Source organism: Lissotriton helveticus, chromosome 1_1 (genome assembly GCF_964261635.1).
Source record: "Lissotriton helveticus chromosome 1_1, aLisHel1.1, whole genome shotgun sequence".
Lineage (NCBI taxonomy): Eukaryota > Metazoa > Chordata > Amphibia > Caudata > Salamandridae > Lissotriton > Lissotriton helveticus.
The window spans coordinates 248213005-248230116 of record NC_136057.1 but is presented as its reverse complement, the minus strand read 5'-3'; the positions used below and the strand labels follow the sequence as shown (position 1 = coordinate 248230116).

Below are 17112 nucleotides of genomic sequence, written 5' to 3'. Positions count from 1 at the left end.
TGGGGAGGCGTATCCCTTTGGCACATTCCAAGATCTACCACTAATAGTAAATCTGGGAATTCAACTAATTTCATTGGTGGATGCATGTGAACACCCACTCTCCACCTAAGGAACGCCTCTCTGGTGAGAGTAACACACTGCAGCGATTTTCGCTGCTGTTGCATTACCCCGGATTTATTAAGCCACTCAGGGCCATGCAAGGTGGACTTGTGTGGCTTGATAAGCCAAACTTAAGGGTTGCGTAGCTGTTGCGCCCGTTGCGTGGTTCAAAAGCAACACAACCTTTTGATAAATATGCCCATGTGTGTTTAACCATCAGGCAACATGCTTGAACCTGGCAGGCCGTCTCACCATTTCATCCATCGATATTCAATTTTAGAATGTGTCGTGTGATGGAAAATATGTTAATGAGGCACTTCACCCACTATAAAAAATCTTTGGAAATACCCTGGGAAACAATACTAATTAATATATGTTTGCCAGTCAGTCAGTCAGTCAAATTTGCTTTATTCGAGATAAAAACTCATAAAAGCACAATATAAAACAGATTTGTTCGATGTTAAAATACTTTTGAAAGCTCCAATAAAAATCCATTGTTAATAATACATTTACAGGTTAAAAAAGAGCAATATTTTCTAAAATTAAATGTACAAAGCATTTTGACAGACTATTTAAAACATCAATAAATCAAATATCAAAATCAGGGATGGGAGGGAAAAATTAATCAGAGCTCAGGGTACAAATTTCCTTCTAATTGCCCATGCCCACCCCAGAAATGTGGCAGCCGCCACTGAAATAACCAGCAAAGTGCTAGTGCAAATTAATCTTTGAGCCACCTTACTGTCCCTAGTACCTAGCAGTTTGCACATTGCTGATAGACAAATGCGTCGGGGGGTTGAGTAGGCCCTACAGACAAAAAGAAGATGGGCAATAGTCTCAACACCATTTGTACAAGCCATGGCAAATATATGTTTGCAGCAGTCAGGTAGTGCTACCTTGCTGAAGGTGGAAGTAGGCAGAAGAACCCTCGGCCTGCACAGACCGTGTTGGACTGCCTACATGTGACTCTCGCATGCACCTAGGGCAGTCAGTCCACGTGATCCAGGGACGTTGACGCTGTTGTAGGTATCCAGGATCTGACCCTCATGCGGTGCATCCACATCCTGCAGCATGGGAGGGAAGACACGGGGGCATCGAAATGAAACTGATCTGTGACAGAGGTGGGCAGTAGAAGGCATGGAGTGCCAGAGATAATGGTGATCTTTGTTAGTAGATAACTGGTAGCATTTCACTTAAAAAATTCAACTGAGTGATAGAAAGTGTCTCAACCATTATGAATGAGTAGCGACGCCAAACACTGGCACAAATTAAGTACTGCGCAGAACCATACATGGATGTGCCAGCTGGAACCTCTCGACAGAATATGCATTTGCCAGCAGAGCAGGCAACTTAGTTCCTGGGGAAAAATAAACCCATGACCCAGACTGGCACGTGTGGAGGTTGCAAATCACAACCATCACTCTCTGGCAGCCCATGACAAATTCAACCATATCCAAGAGGATACTGCTTAGGGGTCCACAGTGCGGGGCATGGTGAGTTTCAGGTCCGCAGCGCTAGTCACACAAACCATTCCAACGGATGACAGCCGAAGGGTTTTCATCTGCAGTTAAAAAAGATGCTATTTCTCAGCCACTAGAATAAAGCTCAGCATGTACATTTAGAATGGCGCCAAGTTGCAACTCAGTGGTTAAAGGTAAGTAACCTTATTCTTTATCAACAGTGTCCTGATCAGCCCGCATTTCTCCCTTCCCACTGCTCTTACCTGTGTAAGCACAGGTTTCTTCCTTGTTTTGCTTTTCATTCTGTTGTTTTACTAGAGTTCTCTGACGCTAGTCCTCGAATGCCATTTATATGCATGGCACAGACATATTCACAAGTAAACATATGCCTCTTCTTTGTTCCCACACTCATTCTCTCCCACCCTCAACACTTCTTAAGCTCCCAATCTGCCCAAATGTTCACCATTTCCTTCTCTCTGCCAGAATAGGTTTTAGATTTGTTTTGATGAGTCTGTCCCTTTCTCTCTCTATAACTCTTTCTAGCCTAAGCTTTCTGCGTGACTTCTGCACACGTGTTCAACACAAACCCAATGAACTCACACTGCCCCCTCCTAATGTATCGTTAACTGTTGCCTCCACATCTTCCTCTCCCCTGCCCAGGATCACAGTACTGGGTGTTCAAGGATAACGGCGCAGAGGATGGGTACCCGCGCCCTGTGTCGGACTTCGGTTTACCAGAGGCGGGTGTTGACGGGGCCTTCTCACACTCTCATGACTGGAAGACCTATTTCTTTAAGGATGGACAACATTGGCGTTATGATGAGGTGACCAGACAGATGGACCCCGGATATCCAATGGCAGACACGACATGGACCCAGCTCCCTAGTCCAGTGGATGATGTCATCAATGGGCCAGAAGGTCTGTGCCTTTACAGTGGTTTATCCAATTATGTCTCTTGAACATATTTTCCATCATTCATCCTGAGAACATTAACTCTTTTTTCTTTCTTCGTCTTTCTGCCGTGCTCAGTCACTCTACTACTTTCCTCTTTATGCTCCTTCCCTTTTATGCCATAGTTCATTCCCTGCATGAGGTGGTTCCTGCATAAAAGGTCAGAGAATATACTGCCCTCAAAGAAGCACACCCATATGATGTGCAGTGTGTGTGTGGTCAGTAGTGAAACATGTATTTCTCATTCCTTCTGTATCTTCCCTTCACATTTATGTCCCACATCAAAGCTCCTTTTTTATTATATTTTCACAAGGTTCCACCAAAACTAGAGGGGTAGCAGCAATTACATCCCATGTCCTCTCCCCCACCCCAGAGGACATCAATGGGTTGACACCTTGCTCCATCCTTAGCCACTCAACAGCCTACTCATTGCTGCTCAGAGATTAAAAGGTAGGAATGCAGTCTACTGAAATTAAACAGGGCTCTTAGATCCAGTGTATTTTTGGTCCTAGTACTGCCATATGATCCCCAACACCAGGGTTAGCGAGGCGAATGCAAGGGGTAACAAAGGGCAAACAGCAGGGGATTCCACAAGACATAATAAATAGGGGTGGGTGGAACTCAGGAATTTTCACTCCGTGGAATTCCACAGAGTTACAGAAAAACTCAGATTCCGTGGAATTTTCCAACGGACAGAAAATATGCAGCTCACGCTCCAATTTATCGCCAGTAGAGCAAGCAACGCAAAAATTGGCACCATGTATTGCGCAAGAGCCCGGCCATTTGAGTTGATTTTGCTGACGCTTGAGTAGAAAATCTAGTCGAGTGACAGTAAATCTACTTGAACAGCAGCCCTTTGACCGCACCTGCTCATGACCGCCCCATCAGATAAATCGCATTAGGGGATACCAAATCTCACTCGTGCTTTGGAGCTCACATATTCTGGAGCCTCGCGGGAGAAAATTCCAACACACTGCGATTAGCGGAATTTGTCCAGAACTCCACGTTAAGGAGTAAAGCGGAGTGACCAAAATGTCACTAATTCCGCCCACCTCTAATAATAAAGAAGCAGTCTTAGCACACTATGTAGATATGGTGCTGACTTACTTCAAAAGCCTGCCAAAAATTGTCCCTTTTTACTGTATATGGAGCGCTCCAGGAGGCAAGATTTTGTTTTGCCTGAGATGTTTAAAATCCTCCCATTGTGCCTCATTGCAGCTGATAACCCTTGTTTACTCTGTATGAAGCGCTTGTTTCTGAGATTATTTTTATGGTTTGATCATGAAAAGAATAGCAGAGGTTCTAAGGACAAAATAAAGGTGGAGGTAAAAACATTAGATATGAAATTCTTTTATAAGGTGGCCATTGACGGATACAAGACACAGATAAAACAGGCTTAAAGGAAAGACAGAGATACAGAAAACACAGGTCTTGAATGACAGCTTCAGGAAACTAAAAGTGGGTAGTGATAATAGGAACATTTCTGTTGACTGTAGCACATTGCGCATTAGGCAGGTTCACAGACAACCCCTTCCTAAAATCTTGTTTGTATGTTGAATATTTTCCTGACACCTACCCTACAGCTCTCTGTGTTACTGCCATCTGGAGAATTTGAAATCTAAGGGTCCTATATACGAACACATTTTCCCCATAGACACAAAAGGGTAAATACCTTTGACACATCTGGCCCTCAATTAATGCAATTTTAGTCGGATCCTGTGCTCCATTAAGCTTAACGACGTCAGAACAAATGGCCACAAGAGGGCGCCACACTGCAACACACGATGTAAACCTTACCGTCAGTTTAGGGGAATAGACGAGACCATGCAAAAAGATAACATTATAACGGACACAGAGATATTTTTTGTAATGGAACAGATATTAGTTTCAGAATAATAAATCGAACCTGGAAGTATTGGACCGTGCATGCATGTGGTTTTACTGCCCCTAATGTCAGCTCAAGGAACTGCGGCTACACCCTTGCAGAGCCCAGAAGCACCCACGACGTGTCAGACACTTGTTGTATATAAATTAAAAAATCCTTTTAACCACGTAGTACATACATGTTTCAGCAAATCCAGGTCCACGGCATTTGTCACTCTCACAAAGCCACTAAACCACGCCCACTTTGAAGGGACCTCCAGTCACACACCCTAAAACTCAACTGGATGAATTGCAGCTTGATTAAACAAACATTGTACGTTATTCACACCTATTTCTAGCTCCCCTATAGGACTTTTCTTGGCTTAAAGCTCAAGTGAAACGAAAAGTTTTCGTGGCCACTCTGCTGATTGGAAACGCAGCTTGTGCTCCAGTTGAAGTTTTTTAGCTCAGTAACTTGTATTTACGTAACGTTCATTTCTTTCCACACTTATGCCATTCCTAAGCATTGTAAAAGGTGATTGCTGTAGTGCCCTAGAATCTGTTAGCATTCTAGTGCTAACTCTGTATATACACCTAACACCCATGAGAGAGCGCAAACTGACCTAAATGTATGAGTGCATCACACTTACCTGTAGTAAGCACAAATCATGAGGAGAAATGCCATGAGTGCTAATAGTATCTGCAATTATATTCTGAATGTATAGCTAATGTAGAGATTTAAGTAGAAGTGGAACTAATACAGAAATGTGTGACACTATATGATTTTATTAGATGTGATTATTCCTGAATCCATGTCGTGTAGCTGTTAAAATATAAGATGGCATGTGGTTAAACGCAGAATGTGGTAGGCCTCAGGGCCAGAGCTAGAAGGGAAGGGGAAGGTGTTTCTTTTCACGACATAGATTGTACTAATGTTTTGGTCATTGCATTAATGGGCCATGATTTATAGATGTGTTTACTGAATAATAGAATAAGAGTATTAACATGCTTTAATTAATGAAGAAGTTGAATGCTATAATCATTATGAGAAATGCTGTAGGCCTGAAATGTTTTAACATTGATTTACACGTACATGTCTGGGCCGAGAAATGTTGCGAACCTTTTTGGAAGTCTATGAGAGTTGGGTTCTTGGCTGCAGATGTCTGTCTGCAAGAGAAAAGGGAGGATCCGATTATAAATAATATGAATAGAGGTCTGTTCAGTAGACGGCCCAGACATGGAGGAGGGTTCTGGAATGTTTAAGGGGTATCAGCGGGCCGGAGAAGAGTCTGAGAAGCAAGGTCAACTCCAACGTATGAGGCCCAATACAAAGCAGCATGGAAAAAGCCAGAAGCTACACCACGTGAGGGGCGTCTCATGAGGGGCGTCTCAAATGTTGTTGACTGTTTTGTATTAGGGACAGCACCCCTGGGTGGAGTTAGAGCAGATACCTGAGGACCCTTTAGAGAGCGGATGGGTAGGCAGAGAGGGGTCATGACTGGAGAACTATAGGTTTTCACCAAGAGACTTAGAGTGAGTGACTTCCCTTGGGGGTCATTCACTGCTGACACCTTTGTTAGGTTGGGATTTGGTTAAGTAGGGATACCATCTAGAGCAGGGTAGGGACAGCCTAACCTGTGTGTTTTCCTCCAACTTAAATGAAGGAGAGATATGCGTCAATGCTGATAGCTTTATTATTCTTAGAACTTGTGTTAGTAATTTCCGTTGCTCGTCTGAGGGCTTTCAGAGAGCACATGTATGTAGTTGGACCTGTGTATCTCGTGAATCTCATTCTGAGATGCCTGTATTTGCAGCTTATCCTATCCTTACAATAAACTTTTGAAAGCTAGAAGTTGTTTGTGATCTTTTGGAGCGGGGTCCTTTATTGGGTGAACTAACTTGGGGAGAGAGGCACTTTCTTCCTCAAAGACAGGCAACAAAGGTTCAGTCGACCAGATCGGGGTTTAGATCAATAGTGATAAGGTATCGATCAAAATCTCGCTCTTCCAGTTGGTAGCTATAGAGGATGGTTGCCTTCTTGAGGACGGTGACCTAGGCCAGGTTAGCTTACCCCAAGGCCCCTAGAAATCGATGATCGGAAGAACCGCCCGCTGAAGAAGATCCGGATGACGTGAGACAGAAAAAGCAGCAGTATCGGTCGAGAGTGAGTATAAAGGGTCATGCGTGTTAGATTGCGGTGTTTTTGTATTGTATCTATGTTGTAATGTCTGGCGGAGTTGGAATGTCTGTAGAGTGACTGTGGAACAGGTTGTGAGCGCGCGCAACCGGTGGAAATCTTAAGTTCAAGGAGAGCTTAAGTGGTTCGGGTGTATCGGACACCCAGAGTAATTGTCAAATAGTGTGAAGGGGGTCATGAGGTACCATTGATCACCCGAAAGACCGAGATAGGGGGAACGTAAGAGTGAGTGCGTGAGTAACGGACGCTGGTCGGAGGTTACTGTGTGTGTAAGCAACCTATCAGAGAGACGATAGACATTTCGTCAGTTGTGTTGACAATTACATATAGACTGTGGACGTACAGTCGAGGGAAGTGACCGCTTGGTCGGAAGTAGTCATTTTTCGGTGTATGAATGGGACGCATGCATGACCGGGAGACGAGTTGAGAAAGGAGGGGTGCTGCTGCGAAGCGGAGAAAAGTGACGTCAGGAAGTGTCGCGACGTGATTGGCCGACAGGAGAAAGACCGCGCTGTGATAGGCCAGCTAGCAAAGACGTCAGAAAGTGTCGCGACGTGATTGGCCGACCGGAGAAAGACCGCGCTGCGATAGGCCAAGTTAGCAAAGCCGCGACAGGATTGGTGGATTGTCATCAGGAAGTAAACAGAGTAGCGAGGCTGGATATTGTGCGCATAATTATGAAGTGTTTTAAATGGCTGAGAGCGGTGTTTAAAAAAGAGAAGCGGGGATCGGAAGAAGGGGAAGAAGCCCCGCCGGAGGGTACGCCGGCTCGTTACATGGCAGTGAATGTTGGGTTGCATACGATCCTTTGGATATCAGAGTGGAGTAAGATTACGGAAGGAAATGAGGAACTGACGTTCCCGAAGTACGGGACGTTCAGATTAGAGGTGTTACATCGATTAAAATCAGTCATGACCTCAATGAGACCCTTGCCTAGACCGACCCAGTTTGAAGCTCTTGATGCATGGATTAGGGCAGCGCATGAAAAGAATATGAACAGACGACAAGAAAGGGTGAAACGATCGGTAAGGGCAGTGCAGGATGCCAGGTGGGATGCGGATGCTAAAAGATGGAGAGTGCATAACATGGAAGTAAATAAACTGTACCCAGTGTTAGAGGTGCCTGGAAATAAAAGCCCCCTAGAAGAAGATGATGAGAGCGAAACAGAGGACAGCCTGATAAACAGATTATTGACAGACAGGCCACCCCCGTATAATAGAGCAGGGGGAGAGGTCGAGCATAGTGAAGGAGAAAAGGGGGGCAATGCAGGAGAGCATGGACCGCTTCCCAGTTCAGAGTGGGATCCTGAGGCAAAGAAAGAGCTGTCCCAACCTAGTCAGGTGCAACAGGTAGTCGGGAGGTTTGTGGTACAAAGAGCGCCAGAAACGGAGTGCGCCACATCCTACGGATTACCAGCTGCACTACAGGTACCTGTTACCATAGGTCCTATAGTATCGATATATGACCCAGAGAGAGCAAGAGGGGAAGAACGGGTACGGAAGGACAGAGAAAGAGCAGGGACGGCAAGGAGGAACGATACGATTAATTCCCCAAGTCAGATGCCGATACCCAGAGAGTGGAGCACCCCGATGCACACAGCAGGGGATCCAGGAGGGGATCCTGGGGGCCCTAGATGGCCAGTGGATCTGAGGGGATCTGGACGAAAATCCTTTCAAGAGCTAAATGAGTACATGAAGAAGTGGGATGAGGCAGTGGAGGCTCACAAGAGCATCATAGCTGCAGAAGCTGAAAGGGAAAGTCAGGACAGCAGAGCTCGGACTCACTGCGGGGCTGGGGAGAGCAGCCCGGAGGGGGACTGGAGAGAGAGAGATAGTAGGGGAGTCACCCATTGGGCCCGGAGTGGGAATAGAACAGACCTGGAAAACGGGGGCCCCGGGAGTGGAGGGGTGGCGTGCCCAATACTCAGTGAAGGGGAGAGGAGAGCGCAAGAGTACAGAAACAGCTTTAAGTGTCCACACTGTGTGCCCGGCACCAGAGAACAGAATGGGAGTTGTGAGAGGTCGCACCATAGTCCCTGTGATGACGGAAATGAGCGCAGCCCAGGGAATATGGGGAACCAGGAAGGATCGTATCGGATACTGAGCGATACTAGGCAAAGGGAGAGTAGCGACCAGAGGGAAAATAACAGAGAGGCGTACGGTGAAAGGAGAGAAGAAGAAGAGAGTGGGCAGAGCAAGAGTGGGGGTAACAGGCCCGTGTTCCATCACCTTCCAAGATCGGATGGCCGAGCATGGGACCTGGAGAGATGGGAGCAAGGGAGAGCACTCATTAACTCTCCCGAGCCCAAACGTAGAGCTCGGAGTTGGGATGGTAGGGAGACCAGTGAGCCCCCTTCGAAAGACATATTGCGAGCTGAGATAAAAGCTAAGAGACTCGATGTCGCCAGCTTAAGGTCAGACCTGGATGACATGATAGATGGTACCCTGCCTTTAGAAAGAATGGAAATGTATGAGCAGGATGAAATACTGTATATGGCAAAGGACATCACTCGAAAGGCGAGAGCAATCCATGAGAAGTTAGTCGAACTAGCAGGCAAATATATGGTGGACCTGTCAAGAACCAAAGCCTTACAGGGTAACCACAGGCTACATTACACAGATCGAGACCTAGATGAGAGGAGAACGATTGGGCTGAAAACGCACATAAGGGAACTGATCACTGGAATAAGGACATGGAGGGCACTAGATAAGTGGGAAGAGAGGTGGTCCAAGAAAGGGACCGTCAGGAGAAGCACGCTTGGTATGACACCAGGAAGGCTGCAGGGAATAGAAGCATACCCTTTGCGTGAAGTCGCCAATGGGAACTATGTGCATGTCCCTTGGAGTAGGGGAGATTTAGCTGCTTTTACCACCTCCTTCCCCAAATTGCGGGAAAACCCAGTGGAGTGGTACAAGCAAGTCGAGAGATTTGTAAAAATCTCAAAGGTCCTATGGATAGATCTGAACACGCTGTTCGACATTGTAGTACCAGGAGATCTGTGGACAGCATGCAAGGTTAGCGCTGAGTGGCCCACAACGGAGCCGGAGAGAGATGCTAAGACTAATGGGCCGTCCGAGATTGTGATGGCAAAATTCGAGAGAGTGATGACTTGGCTGAAAGAGAAAGTGCCAATGCAAGACATAGATTGGGTCAGAATAGACCGAACCAGACAGGAACCCAAAGAGACCGTCCACGAATATTACGAGAGATTGCTGAAGGCGTTTAAACAGTATAGCGGCCTGGATGTAATGGATCCAAAAGACATAGGGCAATTCGTGTCCAAGTTCGTCCTGGGACTGAGACCGGATATTAGTTTAATGATTCAGCAACACTCGATTTGTTGGCAAAGTAAACCCCTAGACGAAATACTGAGGTATGCCAGGTACTGCTGTGATGAGATAGACTCCAAGGCTAAGAAACTAAAAGAAAAGTTGATGGTGGTACAGATGCAGGCAGCAGGAAAGGGGGGACAGCAGCAACAGCAGCAAGGAATAGGTACAGGAGGAAAGAAGCAGTACAGTCAGAACAAGGGCAATGAGGAGAGTTCCACCTTTAGACCCAGATTAGACATAGCTGCCTTGAAGAAAACGACTAGGTGCCACCAGTGTAACGAGGTGGGGCATTGGAAACGCGAGTGTCCCTACAATGTAGAGATAGGAGAGCAAGAGATAGAGGAGGAAGAGGTCCAGAGCGCGCCTACAAGAGGGGTGACGCCATACCAGGGAAAGGTGCTCAAAGGGGGGGGGGCTCCTCCCCGAGCCCAGTTCCCGCAACCTCCTCGAGTAGGGACTATGGGTAAGACCTATAGACAGATGCCCCTGTTTGTAGAAGGAGAAGAGTGCTATTATGTGGACCCATTAACCGGACAGAGAGTGGAAAGAGAAGACTGCACCCTCGGGGCAGCCTTGGAGGTGGACCAGAGGGGACCCTATGTCGAAGCGGAAGTAGCAGGGTGCCCCACGACATTTCTGGTGGACACAGGAGCCACTAGATCCACGATCAGATCAGCTGCAGTTCCAGACCTGCCCATGTCTGGAGAGACCATACAAGTGGTGGGGGTCGCAAACAGGAGAATAACCAGCCAATTGACAGAACCGGTACAGGTGAAAATAGGGAAGTACAGCGATGAGCACCAGTTTGTGGTTTGCGATTCAAGTCCTGTGTGTCTGCTAGGCAGAGACCTGTTGTGTAAATTGAATTGTACAATATACTGTACACCTCAGGGAGTGGAGGTATTGACCAATGATGATGACGCAGACTTCAAAGTTGCAAACTCAAGAATATGCGTGGAGCTGTACCCTACTTTGACAGTAGATGAGCTCCCCTGGGACTTGAGAGAGACAGTGGCACCAGAAGTATGGGATTTCACTGGGGAAGAGATAGGATTGGTCAAAGGGGTGGACCCAGTGAAAATTGTAGTGAAACCGCATGCTGAGTTCCCAAGAACACCCCAATATAAATTGACTCCAGAAACGATTGCAGGCATAAAACCCGTGATCGAGTCCATGATTAAACAGGGAATACTGAAAGAAATCGTGGGTAGTCCATGCAACTCCCCGATTATGGGTCTGCAGAAACCAAATGGGAAATTTCGGATAGTGCAGGACCTTCGAAAGATTAATAACATAGTCGTTTCGTGTTGTCCAGTGGTACCGAATCCATCAGTGATACTGTTTCAGATTCCATTCCAAGCTGAGTGGTTCACTGTGATTGATCTTTGTCAGGCTTTCTTTTCGATCCCTCTGGACGAAGAAAGCCATTTTCTTTTCGCATTTAAGCTGGAAGGTCGCGTCCTAACATGGTGTCGCATTCCTCAGGGGTATACAGAGAGCCCATCGATCTTTAACCAGCTTTTGAAGAAAAATCTTGAAAGTCTAGTGCTGCCCCAGAAGTCAGTTCTGGTCCAGTACATAGACGACCTCCTCGTGGCGTCAGAAACAGAAGAAGCTTGCAGGGAGGACTCCATTGCTTTGTTAAATCACCTAGCTGCCAATGGGCACAAGGTGTCCCCGGGAAAATTGCAGTACTGCCTGACAGAAGTGCAGTACTTGGGACACAGAATAGAGAAAGGCAAACGAAAGGTGTCACCAGACAGGATAGAGGCGATCATGAAAATGAATGCGCCTAAGACACAGAGAGAGGTCAGGATGTTCCTAGGGATGGTGGGTTATTGCCGACAGTGGATCGCGAACTTTTCACTGAAAGCAAAGCCCTTGCAAAAACTGACGCACAAGGAGGTGAGCGATCCGGTACCATGGGACAAAGACTGTTTGATGGCATTCCTACAGCTGCGAGAGGACCTGTGTCGTGCTCCGGCATTGGGAATGCCTGATTACAATAAACCATTTTTGCTTTACTGTTGTGAGAGAGAAGGTTGCGCGTTGTCTGTGTTAGTCCAAATCCATGGGAATGCCCGTAGACCAGTTGCCTATTTCTCGGCTACTTTAGACCCAGTAGCCGCAGCGTTGCCCGGATGTCTCAAATCCGTTGCTGCAACGGGTGTCAGCATTGAGAGATGTGAAAATATCGTCATGGGGCACCCGTTAGAGGTGTGCGTGCCCCATTCCGTTGAACTGTTGATGACCAGGACCAAAACACAGCATCTGACCAACAGCAGGCTCACGCGCTATGAGCAAGTTATTCTTGCTGCAGAGAATGTGACCCTCAGGAGATGCTCTGTTTTGAACCCTGCCACCTTGATGCCACTCCCAAATGATATCGAGGATGATGATGAATGTACAGACCATGACTGCCTCGATGTGACTGAACTATGCACCAAACCCAGACCCGACATCGTAGATGAGCCACTGACCGACCCAGATGAAATTTTCTTTGTCGATGGCTCATGTGTAAGAGACGAAGTTGGGCAGTTGAGAGCAGCTTATGCTGTTTGTACAATTACTGGAGTTGTGGAAGCTGGGTGCCTGGAAGGAGTACACTCCGCTCAGGTAGCCGAGATTATTGCCTTGACACGTGCTTGCTTGGCAAGCAATCAAATTCGAGTCACCATATACACCGACAGCCAATATGGTTATGGGGTGGTTCATGATTACGGGCAGTTATGGTCTCAAAGAGGGTTCATGACCTCTTCAGGCTCTCCCATTCGCAATGGAGAGTTTGTGCGCCTGTTGTTAGAGGCGTTGCAATGTCCAGCAGGTATCGCAGTTGTAAAGTGCACCGCACATACCAGAAATGAGGACTTCGTCTCGAAAGGCAATAGATATGCCGACGAAGTCGCGCGGTATTGCGCAGAACAAGGGTACTCTTTCACAGAGGTGGAAGTGGGTGGAATAAATGTAAGGACTGAATTAGCCATGATATTGGAAACTGTTGATACTTGGGACGAACTGGCAAACATGCAAGAAAATGCTCCTGATTTTGAAAAAGAAACATGGGAAAAGGCAGGATGTGTAGTGGGTGAGTCCCATTTTTGGGTCTCAGCAGACGGCAGAGCAGTGTTGCCCAATGAGATGGTGAGCCCAATGGCCAGACACATACATGGTCCCGTACACCTAGGGAGAGACGCTATGCTGAGAGTGTTTAGACAGACTTGGTACAATCCTAAGTTTAGAATAGCAGCAGAAGCAGTGTGCCAGCGTTGTGTGACCTGTCAGCAGCTGAACGTAGGGAAAAGAACACCAGTTGCACTGAGTCACATAGGAAGGTCTGGAGGTCCATTCAATCGAATGCAGATAGATTTCATTGAAATGCCGAGATGCAACCGCCTCCGCTATGTCCTGGTGGTTGTTTGTGTGTTCTCCAGATGGGTTGAGGCATACCCTACACGTAGGTGCGACACCCTCACCGTGGCTAAGTTACTGCTTAGGGAACTCATTCCGCGCTTCGGGGTGCCGGCCTCTTTGGAATCAGATAGGGGAACGCATTTCAACAGCGAGCTTGTGAAGATGATTTGTGCGGCTCTGAACATAGATCAGAAATTGCATTGCAGTTACCGACCAGAAGCCTCAGGAATTGTGGAGCAGATCAATGGCACGATCAAAGCCCGAATTGCAAAAGTGTGCTCCTCAACGACCCTGAGTTGGCCTGACGCCCTGCCATTGGTCCTCATGAGCCTTCGTAGTACCCCAGACAGAAGAACGGGGTTGTCACCACATGAGGTGTTAATGGGGAGAGCAATGAGGCTGCCATCTGTCCCAACTACTGCACTGTTAAATATCACAGATGATATGATCCTGGACTATTGTAAGGGGCTGTCTGACGCCATTCGTTCTGTGTCCCTTCAGGTGCAGGCTGCCGAGGTTCCATCGTGCCAGGGCCCGTGCCATGACCTGTACCCTGGGGACTGGGTCCTGGTGAAAAAACATGTGAGAAGAAGCTGCCTGGATGTTCGTTGGCGTGGGCCCTTCCAGATCATCCTGATCACGAACACGGCTGTGAAGGTGGGAGGCCTGCCCAATTGGATCCACGCGTCACATACGCGAAGGGTTCCAGCACCTCTGGAAGAAACAGCTCCTCTCTCGGATAGACGTCCAACAGAGGACCGTGAAGCCATAGAGGGGGCTAGCCAAGCTGTAGAGGTGCCAGCGGAAGCAGGGAACGAGTCTGACCAAGCTGAGGACGGTCAGTACAACAGCGAAACAGACGACGCTACAGAAGGAGAAAGTAGCTGGGAGTACGAGTCAGACACTGACAGGTCTGACAGAGAGCGAGAACAGACAAGAAGGAGAAGGAGTAGAAGGGCACGTGGAGAAGCTAATTGGCCGCAAAGAAGGAGCTCTAGCCTGAGGCCAACTCCAGAGATAACCCTTCCTCCGATATCAGAAGACTCAGACCCGGAAGAAGGTGTTCAGGGCGCTGAAGCACCGGACCGAAGAAGGTCAAGAAGAGTGCGTGTGCCTAGCAGAAGATACTCCACCCCTGAGTGGACATATCTGGCGACAAATGTCTGTGAAACAGGAGACAGGGAGGATCCGAGCGGTGGTGGTGTCCAGTTCTGAGCCCATCGTCACCGTGGAAATACGACTGTTGGTACCCGGAGTCGAACAAGAAGGGTCACTAACATTCATGCTCCCCAGACCTCCCCGCCTCAGCAAGTTAAAACATATGTTTCTTTCAGAATTGCAATTCCCCGACTTTGGTACAACGATAACAGCCCATGAAGAGCACAATCTTCGTTTGGAAATACTGAACTTTGCTATCGAAGCTGCAGGCACAAACCTGATAGTAGATGCTTAAAGGACTTTGTAAATAAAGCGAGCAGAAACAAAGAAGATTACCTAGCGCCCAGGAAGCAGAGAATATTAGGGAACTTCCCTTGAGTTGATGGAGAAGGGCTAGGGTTGTCTTTATTGAACTGTTAAAGGACTTTTGCGAAGAAGGTTGTCAGCTTCCAGTTGTGTGGATTCTAAAGACAAAAGGATTAAAAAGAGACTGTAAAGGAACGAGAAGAAAAGAACTTTTTGCTAAGATAAGAGAGAGCCATATTGTCTGACGAAATGGAAGCCGGCACCCAGAACCGCAGAGCTAAATGTATAATAGGTACACTAATAGTAGGAGTGATAATATTAATAGCTTTAGTGGTAACAATTTCTTATGTAAAGGGACATGAGGAAGAGGCGAAGGTAACTGATGTGAAATCTGTAGAAACGCTTACACCCACTGTTGCTGGTGAGAAAAGGGAAAACACTCAAGAGAAAGCGTTATTAGCTGCAGAAGCCCGCAGGTTACACGTAGATGAGTCCCAAGGAGACTTTAGGTCAAATGCTTATGCTAAACTTTTATATGAATACGTGGATGCCATGGAGGTTAAGGACTGTTACGTCTGCATGCAGTTGCCGGCGTCTGTAGATGAAGGCATTAGATATCATCACCTCCCGCTGACATATGGCATTACATGTAGCTTACTGCTTAGTATATTTTATGAGAGAGATAGTTTTGAATACTATTTCTCCAACTATGATTCAGTGTTGCCAGAAGTCCCAAATTATAAGCAGATGAACAAATGGGACTACTGGAAGAGTGAAGACAGATTGGCCAAGTTCTTCATTCCTTGGATTACCTTAGATACTTCACATGCCCGTAGAAATAACCTGACATGCAAGGTGTCAGAAGTCGAGAAGAAGTTCATAGGGCAGGTGGATGATCGTTACAGGAGACAAAAGATTTTGAAAAAATCAGGACAATGGAAAACAGATTGGACCGAGGAAGAGAAGGCACACAAGAGAAAGGGTAGTAGTGGTCCAATAGCTTTAGATAAGACGCAGAGAGGAAAGCTATGTCTTCACCGAGCCAAAACGTATTATGAAAATGTATACGTGGGAGAAGTCGACTGTGAACATGCTTTCAATATAGAGTACTATACTAAAGATTTCCTGAAGGGAATGCAAGTGATTCCAAATGTGTATTTTGTATGTGGAAGAAATGCCTACGTGAGACTACCTGACAACTGGTATGGATCATGTTACCTAGCAATTGTCTTCCCCAAAATATATCATGCACAAGACTTAGTGATCATCGAGGGCAAGACATCATCGAGGGGAAGGAGAGATGTAGGAGATGCAGAAATGGTTGGAGATGTCTTTGGAGCTATGTTCCCTCTTTTGGGACTAATCCTTAATGATGTTAAAATTAGACGACTGGCAACAGTCGTCGACAGGTTGTCTGCCAGCACTGCTCAGTCCTTAATGCTGGTAGAAGGAGAGATGCAATCGATAAGGGCTATGGTTCTTCAGAACCGTCTTGCGTTAGACGTCCTACTAGCAAAAGAGGGCGGAGTCTGTAAGGCTTTGAAGGTCCAGGAATGTTGTACTTACATTCCAGACAATTCAAAGCCCCTTGGGAAAGTTATTAGAAACATAACTGATATTCACAAGGAGATCGAAGACTTGAGTAGAGAAAATGTCTGGGAAAAGGTGGGCCACGGAATGAGTGAAGTTGGAGGGTGGATTTCCACCTTAGGCAAAAGCTTTGTGTGGTATATACTAAAACCTATCATCATAATATTGATCTGTGGGATCATATTGTGGGGATTGGTGAGGGTATTCAAATGGTACAGAGCAAGAAGGTCAGAAAGGGCCCAAAGAGAGCAGCTGCAGAGATTGGCTGCCATACAAGATAATCAGTACAGGAGTCTGAGGGCTCTGGAAACGCAGAGACAAGTTATGCTAGCAATAACTGCAGTTTAAATGTTAGTGATGACCCCGAGAGGTCATCAAAGGGGGGAACTGAGAGAGCGCAAACTGACCTAAATGTATGAGTGCATCACACTTACCTGTAGTAAGCACAAATCATGAGGAGAAATGCCATGAGTGCTAATAGTATCTGCAATTATATTCTGAATGTATAGCTAATGTAGAGATTTAAGTAGAAGTGGAACTAATACAGAAATGTGTGACACTATATGATTTTATTAGATGTGATTATTCCTGAATCCATGTCGTGTAGCTGTTAAAATATAAGATGGCATGTGGTTAAACGCAGAATGTGGTAGGCCTCAGGGCCAGAGCTAGAAGGGAAGGGGAAGGTGTTTCTTTTCACGACATAGATTGTACTAATGTTTTGGTCATTGCATTAATGGGCCAT

General features: G+C 46.6%; 1 protein-coding gene across 1 annotated transcript in view; it reads left to right on the top strand.

The window, feature by feature from the left end:
• The window catches only part of LOC144789783 (matrix metalloproteinase-17-like), a 184089-nt gene that overhangs the window by 152976 nt on the left and 14001 nt on the right, over positions 1 to 17112 (top strand). Inside the window, exon 9 of the mRNA XM_078665354.1 lies at positions 2220 to 2477. Within this exon, the coding sequence (XP_078521480.1) occupies positions 2220 to 2477 (258 nt within the window). The remainder of the gene's footprint in view (positions 1 to 2219; positions 2478 to 17112) is intronic.